General features: G+C 53.5%; 1 protein-coding gene across 3 annotated transcripts in view; it reads right to left on the bottom strand.

Annotated features, from left to right (window-relative positions):
* LOC105466056 (cadherin-23) overlaps positions 1-16,043 on the bottom strand; it is a 386,971-nt gene that overhangs the window by 85,060 nt on the left and 285,868 nt on the right. For all 3 annotated transcript variants that reach the window (XM_071069711.1, XM_071069712.1, XM_071069713.1), the window contains exons 16-20: positions 14,559-14,664; positions 11,453-11,580; positions 6,572-6,644; positions 3,817-3,933; positions 142-254 (exon numbers count right to left, since the gene is read on the bottom strand). In XM_071069711.1, the coding sequence (XP_070925812.1) occupies positions 142-254; positions 3,817-3,933; positions 6,572-6,644; positions 11,453-11,580; positions 14,559-14,664 (537 nt within the window). The remainder of the gene's footprint in view (positions 1-141; positions 255-3,816; positions 3,934-6,571; positions 6,645-11,452; positions 11,581-14,558; positions 14,665-16,043) is intronic.

Genomic DNA, 16,043 nt, shown 5'->3' with positions numbered 1-16,043 from the left:
GCTGCTGAGTTCATTTTCACCCCCTTGCTCACTCTCACAAAGCCTCACACTGGCTGAGGACACGGCGGTCCAGAGGTACAAGCGGGGAGCAGCAGCCTGGCTGGCGAGGGGAACTAGGGCATGGGAGGGGAGCACACTCACGGTGGCGATGCCAGTTTTCTGGTTGTGGCCCACACCCCCGTCCACTGCGCGAACAATCAGGATGTATTCAGACTTGGTCTCTCGGTCAAGCAGAGACGTGGTGGTGATTTCCCCTGCCAGAGAGAGAAGTGGGTGCGTGAGAGGCCTTGGGTGGGCTAGGGAGACAGTGAGGGAAGGAGAGAGAGTGAGAACGTGCATGAGAAATGTTAGCAGACTACCATGATCTGGCAGCCTGGATGTGTTCCTGAGATGGTGCTTATCACAGTGGGAGACAGGAGAGCTCCCATGCCTTGGGAGCCAGCTACCCAGAGCTGGGCAATGTAACCCCACAGGGAGGAAATATTTGCAGATGTGGGAAAATCTAGACTGATTCTCAGGGTAGGGGCTGGAGAACAGGGCAGGAGGGCCATTAGGCCTTGAGCTCAGTCACAGATCACCTCTTGTTTAGACTTTTGACATTATCTTACTGGCTTTATCACCTGGAGCTAGGTACTTCAATCCTCTGTGCCTCAGTTTCCTCATAGGGTCCAAAGGGAACCATAATAGGACCTACCTCATAGGGCTATCATGGGGTTAATTTAATTAAGATCATGGAAATCTTAGAACAGTGCCAGGCACTGTTTATTTATATAGTCACAGAAATACAATGACAGGAAAGAAAAACACCAGGTGTTCACACGCATTCTAACTTATGACTCATTACTGGACAGTTCAACCTATCCAGCCTTATCGTGCATTGATAATTAATAGTTATAAAACAATTTCCTAATTACATTGTGAACAGCATAATTACATGGCCTCGAATTTTTTTAGCATGCTAAATCTGAACAATTAAACAAAATTTTTTGTTCACCTGTATTTGGTCTTTCTTTGTATTTTGGTGTAACTGAAATTTACCAGCACACCCTGATAGTGGTGTGCTGGTAAATGTTTGACAACTGGCTCCCAAAATTTAAAAAAAAAAGGCATTTTCCAACTTCCTTGGTGTAAATAGCCCCAGCAGGGCCCATTTTAAGCTACCAACTTGATGGTATTGAATATGGAGTTCACAGCTGAGAGCCTCGCTAGCTCTTGGGAGCAGGGTGAGCCAGTCCCAGCAGACTTCAGCAGTCACTGCAGCCAGGCCATTCACCAGCTCGCATCAGCCATGGGAGAGCGCCCACGTAGTGAGGATGTGAGACGTGGATTTGAATTCTGATTATGGACCTTCCCAGATGCTTGGCCTTGGAAAATTTTAAATTTTTGAAGCTTCAGTTTTCTCATCTATAAAATGGAGATTAGTGTGACTTCCACGCAGAGCTGTTGTGAGGTTAAAGTAATTCTAGGTGAGGCTCCCAACACTCAGAAAATGACTGTTTCCTTCCACCGGACTGTGAGCTTTCCCCATGGGCAGGGCCTGTGTGCTATCCATCTTTTTATCCCCATTGCCTGAGCTGTGTGACCTGGGGCAAGTCGCTTAACTTCTCTGTGCTTGGTTCTTTCCACCATGAAACAAGGCAGCTGGGCCAGATTGCCTTTAGGACTGCTTCTACCCTGACAGTTCCCTCCGTGGCATGCTGGCTTGCCCTCTGGTCTGTGCAGGGCTGAGCAGGGAGCTGGGAGTGGGTGACAGGGCAGCTTAGGTGCTAAGGCCAGGAATGGAAGACTCACAAAGGTCTGCCAAACAAGCCACATTCTCTGCCAGGGTGGTGTCGATTAATTGGCAGGGCGAGGAAGAAATTAATCTAAAAAGTTTTAAACATGAACTCGTCGGCATGATAGATGGCCTCTCCTGTCTGGGAAATTAGATCCAATTAAGGCCACCTCCGTGGAGCAGGCCTGGCTAATTTGACCGAGGAGCTCAGAGGAAAATGCTTACACCTTTGGAGCCAAAGTCTTGTTAAGGCAGCAAGAAAAAGTCTGTGTCATTAAAGGCCCCAGGTGGAGCTGGAGCCCTGACTGGGGAGGCAAGGGCAGGGGTGGCTGAAAGGTCAGGGAGCTACTCATATAATGGAAACTTTAATGTTTGGATTCTGGATCAGAAGTTCATGCTCTGGTGAGTCCTCAGTCAGGTTACTTAACCTCCCCAGTGGCTCAGCTTCCTCATCTGGAAAATGGGGATAAGGCTAGTACCTGCCTCACAGGTGAGGAGGGCAGAATGAGATGCTGCTGCTCAGAGCCCTTGGAACAGTGCTGGGCATGTGGTTCATACTCATTCATGACATTACTCTGAGACCCCTGGGAATGAGGGCTCACTGTGGGGGACACTCCTGAGAGCAGAGAGGAAGGCCCCCACTTTCTCAGAGATAGAAAAACAGGCTCACAGTGGCCCTGGGTCCCCTTCCTCAGTCTTTGTACCCATCAGAACCGGCCATCTGCTCCCCAAGCCTCCAGGAAAAGGGTACAAAAAAGGGATTGAAGGCTGACTTCCACCGCGGAGGGATGGATAGCAGGAAGAGCTAATGCCCTGCTGGGTCACTGACCACCTGCAGCAGGGATGGCCAGTGTCCACCAAAGATCCCTGCTTCCTTTCCAGGGGATAATTATTACTTGGATGTGACTGCCAGGCAGGGCCTGGCCCATAACCTCCTCCTAGTCCGATAACCCATGCTCTCTTTTCCCTTCAGCAGTGACCTTGGAGCCACAACATGGAAGGGGCCTGGGTCCCAGAATCATCATGTGGAAGGCTGTCACTCAACATCTGCCTGGGTTGACTATATGAATTAGAATTTCTATTGTCTCAAGCCACTGAGATAGGGTGTAGCTGTTTAGCATCAACAGTTCCTTTAACTCATACAGAAATAGATATTGGAAGTGGGGTGCCTTGCATGCCCACTAAGCTGACTGGGAATGTCATTAGGTCAGGGCCATGTCTTATACCTTCCCGTACCCCAGCACCTGGCACAGCACCTGGCTCAGAGCAGCCCCCACCCCAATTTCTGAATGAACATATGAACCAATGTACAGAGGTCCCCAATTCTTCCCCAGGCCTGGCTGAAAAGCTTGGGTCTCTTGCTGCTTCTTTCTGCCCACTTTTTCTCCCAGCTTCAAGGGAGAGAGAAAACTGAGGAATGTACATGGAGAGATGAAGAAGAAAGAAGAGAGTTACATCCAGGGCATGGTGGAGTCAGGGGATGGGAGCTTGGGGCAGGGGGCTCATAGGTGAATAAATAAAAGAGAACAATGATAGTAATATTTTTAGCACTTATTGTGTGCCAGGGACTATTCAAAGTGTGTTCCCTGTTATACATCATTTAATCCACACAGCAGCCCTAACATGATCTTCCTCATCTTACAGCTGGGGAAACTGAGGCACACATCTGTGTAAGAAGAGGAGCCAGGCTTTAAGAATGAGGTCAGGAGCTGAGGGAGGGGGACACTGAGGCTTTAATAAAGGTGTTCCTGAAAAAGGATGTGTTAACCAGCTGTTTGTAAGATGGAACACATTTAAAACATAATACAACTCTTCACCCTTGAAAGACATTCTTCCCTGGATCAATTCACGTTGTGATTTTTTTTGGGTAAGATCAGTAATCACACTCAAATTAATATTTCAGGGATTACACTGGTGCTCAAAGTTGGCCTGCTCAAAACTGAAAGGAAGGAGACCTGGGCCCAGAGGCTGGTTCTGGGGTCGGGTATGGACAGTCAGCCTCAGGGTGTGGAGGACCAGTGTGCTTGGGGTCGGGGGCTCACCTGAGCGGGCGTTGATCCGAAACTGGGCGGAGCCTTCCAAGGAGTAGATGATGGACTCCTGGCCGTACTCCCGAGAGCGGTCCAGGTCTGTGGCATTTAGGAACAGCACCGTGGCTCCTTCAGGGGGAAAAAGGTGGGGGCAGGGGGTGCTGCTCACCCTGGGCCCCTGAGCTCATGGCCCCAGCCCTGGGAGCAGCATTTGCGCTGGCCCAAGAGGAGGACATGGGACCCTCCCAGTGACCAGCTCTCAGGGAGGTGGGAGGCCTGCCTGTTGGGACACCCCAGGGATGAGGGCGGCTCAATCACCATTGTTGGAGCCCAGATCGCTGGGCTGGGTGGGGATGAGGCTCCATGAGATGCTTAGGGATGGACTGGGCCCTCTGGTGTCTTCCTGTCTCCCCAGCCCCTGCCTGGCTGGACACTATATTAAATACACTCAGATTGGCCAGCTTTTACTTGGAGTCAAAAGACAGGAAGCTCCATACTAAATTATTCTATATTTACTATATTCAATTTTATTCTAGTTTTATCTCATTCACAGGGGAATTTATAAGGGTTTTTATTTTCTCCTTAAGGTTCAGTTAAGGCCTTCACCTTTATTTCCAGTTCCGTGAAATCCTGACTCAAGGGATCAGCTTTTCCAGCCACTCTGTCCAGACCCTGAGAGCAGCTTGTCCTGCAGCTGTGCCCACCAGGGCTGCTGGCTCCAGCCTCTCCCGCCACCCAACTACCAGCTCTGGCCAAGTGGCGAGGAGGTCTGGTACACAGGCTCCTGGAATCTTCACACCCAGACTGGAACCCGCAGGGCCTCTGCAGGCGCCTTCACCTGCCTGCACATCATTTCCTCCCCTGGGACCGGGTCTAAAGACACCATCTAACTTGTGGGTTTGCTGCTGGGATCCTGAGGGATAAAGCATGGAGGCCACAGGCTGAGCCCCACAGGGAGTTCCACTGGGCTGCAGGGCTGGTGGTGACCATCCAGCAGATGAATCAGCAGTCCCGAGGGGCAAGGGGCCAGGCAGGTCATTGTGGCCCTGTGGTCCTGGGTCCTCAAATATGACCCTCAGGTCTGCCTTGAGCAGGAGGACAGGCACATGAGCCCTAACATACCCCTGAAGACAATTAAGTGCCATAGTGAAGGCCTCTCCTTGACAGAGTCCCCAGGGATGGCGGAGAGTGCTGGGCGTGGCTCTTTAGCAGTGACATTCTCCAGGCGATGCCTGACTAGGACAGGAAGGGTAGGCTGGGTACAGCCCAGCACCCACCCAGCTCATTGTCAGCTGCCAGAGTGGTACCCAGAGGTTCTCTTTAGAAGGGCTTGTGGTGTCAGGGAAGACTAGTTCTGACTCCACCATCCCTGGCTCTACCATCCCTGACTCCACCAACCCTGACTTCACCATCACTGGCTCCACCACCACAGGCTCCACCATCCCTGGCTCCACCATCCCCTGACTCCACCATCCCTGACTTCACCATCACTGGCTCCACCACCACAGGCTCCACCATCCCTGGCTCCACCATCCCCTGACTCCACCATCCCTGACTTCACCATCACTGGCTCCACCACCACAGGCTCCACCATCCCTGGCTCCACCATCCCCTGACTCCACCATCCCTGACTCCACCACCCCTAACTCCACCATCCCTGACTCCACCACCCCTGACCCCACCATCCCTGACTCCACCATCCCTGACTCCACCACTCCTGGCTCCACCACCATTGACTCTACCATTCCCTGACTCCACCATCCCCTGACTCCACCATCCCCTGACTCTACCATCCCTGACTCCACCATCCCTGACTCCACCATCCCCTGACTCTACCATCCCTGACTCCAGCGTCTCTAACTCCACTGTCCGTGACTCCACCACCCGTGACACCACCACTCTTGACTCCACCATCCCTGGCTCCACCACCCCTGGCTCCACCACCCCTGACTCCACCACCCCTGGCTCCACCATCCCTGACTCCACCACCCCTGACTCCACCATCCCTGGCTCCACCATCCCTGACTCCACCATCCCTGGCTCTACCATCCCTGACTCCAGTGTCTCTAACTCCAGTGTCCCTGACTCCACCATCCATGACTCCAGCATCTCTGACTCTATTGTCCTTGACTCCAGCCTTCCCATCTCCTTCAGCCACTGCAGCAGTTCCTGACATGGGTGTTTTCCTTGCTGGGATCATTTGCTCTGAGGGTAAGGGCGAAGCTGCCAGCCTGCCCTGAGGGCAGAACAGATCCCTTGGAACCTGAGTGTAGAGCTGGTGGTGCTGGGTCTGCAAGCTGAGCCCTGCAACCTGAGCCTGGCCCAGAGATTAGCCTGTCAATCGCATCCTCACATAGGAACACATGCCATGCTGTAAGGCCACTTCTCTGAAATCACGGCCCCTGGGACCTGCCTCTCAGTACTGTAGTCTCAGAGCCCTCTGCACACTTGGGACTGTTTAATCAAGATTGCTTAATTAATCATGGATCATTATTCTTTCTCCACTAGACTATAGTTAAAGGAGAGCAGGAACCAAGTGCCCAGCACAGCACCTGCACATAGTAGGTGCTCTGTAACTAGCTGTTAGCTGGCAGGTAACTAGATGTCTCCAAAGGCTCCCCGATTTGTCAAGGAGCTTGGCTGGGGAAAGAGAAGGCCATGGACCTCTCAGAATTTGTGTGCAGAGCCGGAGTCTGCACATCCTGGGTGCCGTGACTGCTGGCTGCCTACCTTCATGTGCCCCCCACCCCCCAACCTGAGCCTGTACCTGCCATGATGTTCTCCACCACGGAGACGAAGTAGGCGGGCTTGCTGAAGCTGGGAGGGTTGTCATTCTCATCCTGGAAGGAAAACAGACAGGTTGCAGGAGCCAGGGAGGCAGGTGGCTGGCCGGATGTCTAAGGTGGGCGCCAAGGAGTTAGGCTAGGCCAGGCTGGCACTAAAGAGCTCTGGCCTCTCCGTCTAACCAGAGCCAGGTGAAGTGTCACAGGCAGTCAGGTAACCCTCTGGCAGGCTACAGTTCTAGGAGGTAGGACCAGCCCTGGGGAAACATGCAGGCCTCAGGAAGGGATGGGGAGGCCCAGGGAGAGGGAGTGTGCCGGCAGCAGCTGGGACTGCCAACAGCTGCCAGGTCCCCAGCCTCCCCGCTGGTCCTCCAGCTGAGCCCCAAGCTCACTCCAGCACTCACACCCCCAGCTCCCATGCTGAAAATGCCCACTTGGACCCCTGTGTAGGGTCCACCAGGATGATGACAAAAGCTTCTAGGACTCTCCCCAAAGATACTGAAGTATGCAGGGGCAGGTCAGGGTCAGGGGGTTCCCAGAGCCCAAACTCTGGCCCTGGGCTGGCTGCTGGCAGGTACAGCTAGACTCCTCCTTGCACACAAGAACAACGGCTCTTCCAGCCCCTGGGCCACCCCCGGCCCAGAGCCCCACCCCTGTCAGTTCTAAAGCAATAGCTCTTCTAGCCCAGCCTTCGCCAGTGGCCGGAGGATGGTGTTTGGGGGAGGGGCTGAGCCTGGCAAGGTGGGGTGGGCAGCTTCTGCCTCCTCCTACGCATCCCCCAACTCCTCCACACCGCGGCCCTTCCTCTTCAATGAGAAGAGGCTTTCCTGCCCTTTAATACTCTTACCCTCACTGGACAAGAATTGCAATCCCTCAACAAGAATTCCTCCCTGCTTCCTTCTTGGAGGAAGCCTCCCCAGCCCACTTGACTCATGATCATCTCCCCTTTCCCAAGAGTCCAGTGCGGAGCTCAGGAGTCAGGCTGAGTCCCGGCACTGCTGGCCAGTCTTTATGCTACAGTCTTCAGCAGTTCCTGTTTGTTTGCTAGTGCAAATAGGAGTTCCATGACAGGGCCTGGCTTCTCGTGGAACTGCGAGCTCTTAGAGGGAAAGGATCCCGTATGAAGCCCCCTTTGCTGGAGTCCCTGCTGATGGAGCAGCCATGAAAGATGGGGGCATGCTATCTGGCTGCACACCCCTTGGGACATCCGAGAATCTCAGCCTGCTAAGATTGTGGGTGCCCAGAAAGGAGTGATCCTCTCTTTCTCCAATCTGTCCCTTGGCTCTGGATGGCACCCTGGCTCACGCTGACCTGCCCCTCTCCCCAGATACCCAGTAGTCTCAGGATTCCCCTGATGTCCAATGCCCCAGCTGCATGCCTGGGCATCTTCCCCGTCCCTGGTGCGGGTGCGAGTGCCCCATATACTTATACATTTAAGCTTCTGCCCTGGCTGCACGAAACGGTGCGGAGAATGTCAGTGACAGAGCATGAGGCAGAAACTTATTAGCGGTGATATTTCCCTGGATCTTGGCGCTGCATTTGCTATTAGTTCTAATTCAGCGGCTCGCTCTACAAAAGCTTATTGTCCCCTAATGGGAAATCTACAAACCGAGTTTGACTTCTTTATTAAAAACCAACAAGCAGTGGATGAAAAAGAATCACCTGGCCCCTCCGGCCCCTCCTCCTCCTGGAGCCCCGTGGTTTCCATCTGCCTCTCCCTTACCCCAACCTGTGCAGGAAATGCTGCCATCCACGACTTCATTGCTGCTGGGTTTTTAAATTCCAATTGGGAGAAAATCCTTTTTGTGGAGGGAGGAGGCCGCTTAGCTGAGTGACAGCTACTTAAAAGCCAGCCACGTGCAAAATCAGCCTGAAGGCGGTGACCTTTTCAAGTGTGGTCCTCAGACACAAGTGACTGTGCCATCCAGAGGCCCTGCTTGAGAGACAATGTTCACTCACAGCAAGGTGGCACCTGTCTTTGTTGCCAGACTCTCCGGCTGCCCCAGGGTTAGGGTGGACTCCAAAGGGAAGTGCAGGGCCCCTGCTGGTCCCTGGGATGCCTTTGAGGGAATTTGAAAATAGGGTCCCTTCTACTAGGCCACTGTGGTTTCCTGCCAGGGCACACCCTGGCTTGCCAAGTGCAAAGTGAGGCGGATTCTTACCCCCACCCACCTCCTCTGTGGTCTCAGGGAGGGAGGCTGCGGATCACACTTTTGTTTGCAGGGGCAAAAGGGAGTTCAGTCCCTTCGCCTTCCTCTCCCTGCGTGCTCTGGTCCCTTTGAGCGGGGCTGAGGCACAACAAGATGCTCCAGTCCCTGCCTCAGCTGAGCTACAGGTTGGGACAGGTCTGGGGTTTGGGGCAGAGCTCGGGTTTCAAAATCTCATGAGGGTGGGTCTCTGAAGGCCTTGCTCCTCAAAGTGTGGTCCCCTGACCAGAAGCATCCACATCACCTGGGAGCTGGGAGGACACACAGAATCCTAGCCCTGCCTCAGACCCACTAAATAAGAATCTGCCTTTTAATGAAATCCCCAGGGAATTCCAGGGCCCAGGGAACTTTGAGAAGCTCTGGTCTCAGTCATGTGTGGATAGCGATGACCAAGGTTCCAGGCCTGTGGCTGTGGTGGAAAGAATATCAACATGGGAGTCATTCAGGTCAGGGTTTAAGTCCCAGCTCTGCCAGTAAGGAAGAAAGGTGAAGAAAGAAAGGCACTGGTGACCCTGGGTCCTCCTGGAGCCTCAGCCTCCCCATCTGTAAAGTGGGACTGAAAGGGACTGGGTCATGTGAAGCGAGCTGGCACATTGCTGGAGCTCAGCACAGTTTAATTTCCATTTGGCTACTTAGGTCTGTCCAGCCCCGGGCTAGCCAGAACACTTAACTTATTTCCCTAGACCTCCCTTACTCTTACCCTCTCCAGCATCCACTCCCCAAAGCCTGAACGGCTCCCTCTCTGCCTCAGCCCACTCACGGGCGCTCCCATTTGCACTAGCGACAGGCTGGGGCACGGGTGTGGCTGCTGTTATGCATGGCTGTCTTATTGGCTGTAATGACAGCCAACATTCCAGGTGCCAGGTGCCACCTGCACAATCCCATTTCATCCTCACAAAAATATCATGAGGCAGGTACCACGATTATCCCCATTTTGCAGATGAGGATGTTGTTTCAGAGACCCAGGCCACACAGCAAGAGGGTAGCAGAGCCAGGTTTCAGACCCATATGCCTCCACGGCCACACCCCTCTTTCCACTTGGTGTCTTCTTGGGGAGTGGAGCAGGATACACAGTCACCTTCTTGTCCTACTGGGGACCCAGCACAGGATTCACTGCCTCCTTGTGCAGAGCAGCATCCTGGCTGGTTGAAAGCGACGGGTGGGTTGGTCAGGGTTGTGAGGGTAGCTAGGATTAGAGGAGGCTTGGGGGCTGTGGTCAAGTCTGGGAAACTAAGGCCAGGTTTGGGTGATGTGGTCTGGGTCGGGCCATGGGGTAAAGAGTGCCAGCCATGGTCATGACTGCCAGGGGATGCATTCTTGTTCCCTACCCTCGCTGTTTCTAGGTGGGAGGTTACAGGTTTGAGTCAGGTGGTTTTTTTTGTTTTGTTTTGTTTTGTTTTGAGATGGAGTTTTGCTCTTGTTGCCCAGGCTGGAGTGCAGTGGCGCAATCTTGGCTCACTGCAACCTCTGCCTCCAGGGTTCAAATGATTCTCCTGCCTCAGCCTCCTGAGTAACTGGGATGACAGGCACCCGCCACCACACCTGTCTAATTTTTGTATTTTTAGTAGAGACGGAGTTTCACCATGTTGGCCAGGCTAGTCTTGAACTTCTGACCTTGTGATCACCTTGGCCTCCCAAAGTACTGGGATTACAGGCATGAGCCACTGCGCCTGGCCCAGGCCGGTTTTAAGGCTTCTGAAGATCTCCTGATCCCTGTCCACCTTCCCCTGACACTCCCTGAAGCCTGAGGTGCCAGGCATAAGGACTCCAGAAGCAAGGCCCCAACTCTCTGCCCTTCCTTTTGCTATCCTGGTTCTGCACAGCCTCACTCTCCTGGCCACCCCTAAATTCTGCTCCCATGTGGCCATCTGGAGGGCTCCCCTGTCAGGCATCACACTGACTTTCCCATCATTCCAGCTCCATCCTACTCAGCAAGCAAATAGGGTTCCCGACCCAGACAAGGGCCTCTCCACTTGGGAGCTGGCCCTGGATCTTCAGCCTCAGGTTGAGAAGAAAGAGCTTGTTAAGGCCTGGTGTGGGGCAGTGGCAGAGGCTGCTGGTGAAGCTGGCTGTGAGAGGAAGGCTCTCCAGCATGCCTGCTCCAGGGGCAGATTTTCCTGAGCTTATGTCAAATCACAGCGCATCTCCGAACCTGACAATCTGATCTAATCCTCCCGGAGCCGATAATGCACTAACTCTTCCATCAACACGCATTCGCTGTCTCTCACAGATGGGGAGGGGGGCAGGCAGTGTGTGTACAGGTGTGTGTGGGGAGGTCTCCATGCGGAGGGGCCCATTGGTCCTGCTGTCATGCCACACTCTGCATCCCGGTGTGGCATGGGGCAAACGAACCAGCGTGGAGATGCATTCAGCAACTGATAATTTCAGACACAGAAAGCACTGACACAGAATGCTTGATATTCATGTCAGACAAACTGTGGCTTGGTTTCAGACCCCTTTAGATCGTCAAAGGAGTGGAAAAGGGAAGAAAAAAAAGAAGAGCAGGATAGGGAGAGAGGGAGAAGGGAGAAGATGACCTTCCAGTAATTCTCCCGTTCTTCACAGAACGCAGCCATAAATGAAGGAAGCCCACGACATTTCCTCCTCACCTGACTCTCAGCTCCTGGAAGGGCAAGGCCAGAGGCCCTGGGTACTTACAAATACCTCGATGGTGACAGGGACGGTGCTGTTGAGAGGGGGGTTTCCAGCATCCTTGGCCATGACTGTCAGATAAATCAGCCCATTGGATATCTGTTCATAATCCAGGGGGCGACTGACGCTGATCACTGAAATGACAGGAACAGGCCAGATCCCTCTGTAAGCAGACTTGAGATGCCCGTCCAGCCAGGGGTCCCCTTTGGGCAAAGAAGGTATGGCTGGCATGGCCCGGGCCAGCTCTGGCTTGTTTTCTGAACACCTGGAGCCTCACCATCTCGACTGAGGTTTCCTGACTGCCTGAAGTGTGTTGGACCCTGTGCGGAGCCCATGAGGTGATAGCCGGTTTGGTGGTAATGTAAGCCCCACTTTTACAGATGAAGAAACCAAGTTCAGAGACGTTCAGTAACTTGCCCAAGGTCACACAGCTCTCAACTCAATAGAGTGGGGAGATGAGCTCCAGAACCCAGGCTCTTTCTTAGTAGGCACTCCTGCCTGCTTGTCTGTCTGTCTGTCTCACTCACTCATCTGGCACTTTATGGATTTCCCCTCATCAGTCTGGAAGCTGCTCGGAGGACAGGGTCATGCCTCGGGCCCTGTAGCCCTCCCTGTCACTACTCCTCTCTCCAGGTAAGCACAGAGTTCCCCAGTTGTTGCCCAGCATTGGGGATGCCAGGGAGGACCAGGCAGTGGGGTGCAGAAGGCAGGACCCTCCTCAGTCTCCTCTAGCCCTAGTTCTCTAATCTTCTTCCCTCTCTTCTCCTTTATTTATTTTTATTTATGAAGTTTTCTTTGCAGAAGCAGAGTCTGGCTGTGTTGCCTAGGCTGGTCTCGAACTTCTGCTTCAAGCAATCCTCCCGCCTTGGCCTCCCCAAGTGCTACGATTACAGGTGTGAGCCAACTGCCCCTGGCGTCTCTCTCTCTCTTCTCTTCCCTCCATTTCCTCCCCACTTTATGCTATGGGCTCTTCATGCCCTTCCAGTCACCTACTCTGGGCACCGTTTAGACCCCATGGGGAGGTACTCAGGGTTGGGTGATGCAAACCTTACCTTCAACAGAACTCTGTTTAGAGGTGGGTGAAGAACCCTAACGCCAAAGGCAGACCCAGGCTGAGAGGCAGGATTTGCAGGGAGCTAAGATAGATGCCCCTGCCCTGAAATATCCCCACCACTGCACATGCCTGAAGTCTCTCCATTAGTACTTGTTTGTGCTAAAGCCATTGATTCTCAACTGGGCAGGGAAGGCATATCGGCTTGGGAGTAGGGGGCATGGGAGGTCTTAGAAGGCATTACAACAATATTAAATTACACCTTTCTATTTGGAAAAGGGAAACAAGATTATTGCTTTAGTAATATAAAATCTAAGTGGGATTCTTCTACTTGAGAGGAGGATGAGGTATGGAGGCAGGCAGAAGCATGGAACTTTTAAGTTTTTGAAAGAGGGATGGGCCGGGCACGGTGGCTCACACCTGTAATTCCAGCACTTTGGGAGGCCGAGGCGGCCAGATGGCTTGAGGTCAGGAGTTCAAGACCAGCCTGGCCAGCATTAGCAAAATCCCATCTCTACTAAAAATACAAAAATTAGCAGGGTGTGGTGGCACGCCTATAATCCCAGCTACTTGGGAGGCTGAGGCAGGAGAATCATACGAACCCAGGAGGCAGAGGTGGAGGTTGCAATGAGCTGAGATAGAGCCGCTGCACTCCAGCCTGGGTGACAGCGTAAAACGCTGTCCAAAAAAAAAAAAAAAAAAAAAGAAAGAAAGAAAAGAAAGAAAGAAAGAAAGAGAAAGAAAGAAAGAAAGATGGATGTAGATTTCATAAAGAATGCAATTTGTTTTCTTTGTTTTGTTTTTTTTTTTTGAGACAGAGTCTCGCTCTGTCACCAGGCTGGAGTGCAGTGGCGCGACCTGGGCTCACTGCAACCTCTGCCTCCCAGGTTCAAGTGATTCTCCTGCCTCAGCCTCCCAAGTAGCTGGGATTACAGGTGCACACTACCACGCCTGGCCGTTTTGTATTTTTAGTAGAGACAGGGTTTTGCCATGTTGGCCAGTCTGGTCTCAAACTCCTGACCTCAATTGATCTACTGGCCTCAGCCTCCCAAACTGCTGGGATTACAGGTCTGAGCCACCTCTCTGGTCAGAACTGCACTTTCTACAATGGCATTTCTCTGAACAAACTGTGGGGCAGTGGGAGGAGTGAGCACTGGACCTAGAGTCATTCAATGCACATCCATCCCTTCTGCCCTGGGGGCACCTAACCCTGGCTCCAGGAATCAGAGAAGCTTCCCAGAGGAGGAAGTGTTAAATGAGCACTTAAAGCTAGCCAGGGGCTACACACTGGACAGCCAAAGCAAGGCGGGACCAAGGGGCAAGGAGGTAGCGCTTTCCTGGCAAAAGGAACACACTTTGCAAAGACATGGGAGTGAACACCAGTAAGGGGAGACAAGTGTCAAAGTGTTCGAAGAGGCTGGACTCTGGTGGGGGAAGGGCTGCTGAGAGTTGAGGCTCGCAAGGCAACCAAGGGCCAGACCACACAGGGACTTGGTGCCAAGCTCAGCAGCTTTGCTGGGTGAGCTCAGGCAAGTTGCTCCGTCTCTGGGCCTTAGCTGCCTCGTCTGAAAAACAAAGTAGTCTCTCTTGGGATCTTGGAGCTTGAGGTTGCTGCTGCTATTTCCTGCCAGGGCTCCAGGGATGGGGACCCACAGTAGGCAGCAGGGCATGGTACAGAGTGCCTGGCCCCACAGGGCCGCCCAAAGGGTAGGGAGCCTTGGCTAATGAGCTTCCATCCCACGGACCTGCCCGCAGCCTTGGTAAGAAACAGAGAGCCCCAGAGATTCTGTTACCATCACACTTCTGGCTCGATTGCAGGGCTGGCCATGGCCTGAGAACCAGAGAGAGATCCCGCTGATGAGAGACACAGATGTTGACCCTGCGGAAGGGCGACTCAGGCCACATCCCGCTCCAGCCCCAGGTGCTCCGGGCAGCTTCCTGAGTAGCCCAGGGTGTCAGGGAGACACAGGGTGCCCGCCCCACCCGCACAAGGGAGGTGTGAGTACAGAGAGCCCCCCAGCCCTCCTCCTGGCTGGGCCCCGAGTTCTGCCCCACACCTACCTCCATAGCCCTCGTACAGGCTGATGTCGAAGTAGCTGCCAAAGGCAGACGCACTGACAATGCTGTAGGTGATCTGGTTGTTGGGAGGGGAATCTTCATCTGTTGCCTGGAAGGAAGAGGGCAGACAAGAGCCATGAGCCTGCAGGAGGCTGAGGACCAGAAGAGGGTGGGCAGCTGCGAGGGAGGGGAAGGCTGGCCCTGCTGACAGCTCCTTTATTGGGTGATCCAGCCCTGGGTCTTGTCCTGGCCCAGGAACCCGGGAGGCACCCCTTGTGCTTCAACTAGAGGCTGCACTCTGGCTTCCAGCAGACTCCCTGCTCCCCTCCATGTGCTGCGTGTGGAGGCAGCCTGGGGAATCTAGAGGGCAGGTAGGATGCCCAGGAAGAATGTGGAGGCCTGGCCTTCCCAGAGGCTGAGACACAATTACCTCCCACCCCCAACCCCAGCTGGAACACCCCCACCTGCAGACGCCTTCCCTGACTCCCGGACCCGGTTAGGGGCCTTGGGTCCCCTTACCCCACTGGTCCCCTTACGCCGAGTGGTAATTTCTTATCTAATTTCTGCCTCCCTCGCTTAGACTATCAGTTTCATGTGAGCAGGAACCTTGTTTCTTGATTGCTGCTGCATACCTACAGGCCAACCCAGTGTTTGGCCACAGTGGGTGTCTAATCCACGCATATTGCATGAAAGCAAGGAGAAAGGAAGGCACCTGGAGTGGGGCCAGGGATCCCTCTTCCCCTTGGCTGTCTTCTCTGGGCACTGAATTAATGAGCTTCTTTCCAGGTCATCCCTCACTCTAGAGCCTCCAGTGGTCCCCATCACTGGGGGTATATACCTGGAGCTGAGCACGGAGGGCGTGGCAGGACAGGGTTGTATGGCGGGCCATGGACAGGCTGGGCGGGTACATGGTCTGTTCTTCTAGGTATCCCCTGTGCCCACCCTTCCAGCCTTGCCTTCATCCCTGCCTGCTTCGAAAACAAGTTCCAAATGGAGGTTCTGGGTCCCATCCCTTTGGGTAGGCAGCATGGGAAGGGGGGACATTTAAAAGTCTCTGGTTAAAGGTCATTGAAGCCTAGTGGGGACTTGTTGCAGGAAGCACTTGGAGAATAGCATTCCAGGACTAGACCTGGCTCTGATACTCTACTAACTATGTCTTCGTGGGCAAGCGTCTCCCCTCCGGGTTCTCCTTCTGTAAAATGGGGTTGCACTCCATGGTTTCTGTAGCTCCTTCCAGCTGTAGCACTTCCTGATTCTAGTCAGTCATTAAAGGGTTTGAACGGGGTCCTGACACAAGGAAGTCCTCCCCACTCAATGTCCTTGCTAAGGGAGATGGCAGCGGATGGGTGGGGAGGGGGATCTTTTGCTAATTCTGACCTAATATTTAAGCTGAGACATATAAAGCCCCACTTGGTACCAAGGACATGAGGTGTTGCTCAGAGAAGGCCCAACACAGACCAAGAATTTGACTCTCAAATCTGCAGCATT

The sequence above is a fragment of the Macaca nemestrina genome, chromosome 9 (genome assembly GCF_043159975.1).
Source record: "Macaca nemestrina isolate mMacNem1 chromosome 9, mMacNem.hap1, whole genome shotgun sequence".
NCBI lineage: Eukaryota > Metazoa > Chordata > Mammalia > Primates > Cercopithecidae > Macaca > Macaca nemestrina.
Note: the sequence above shows the minus strand (reverse complement) of the source record. Positions and strands in the feature narration are given on the sequence as shown.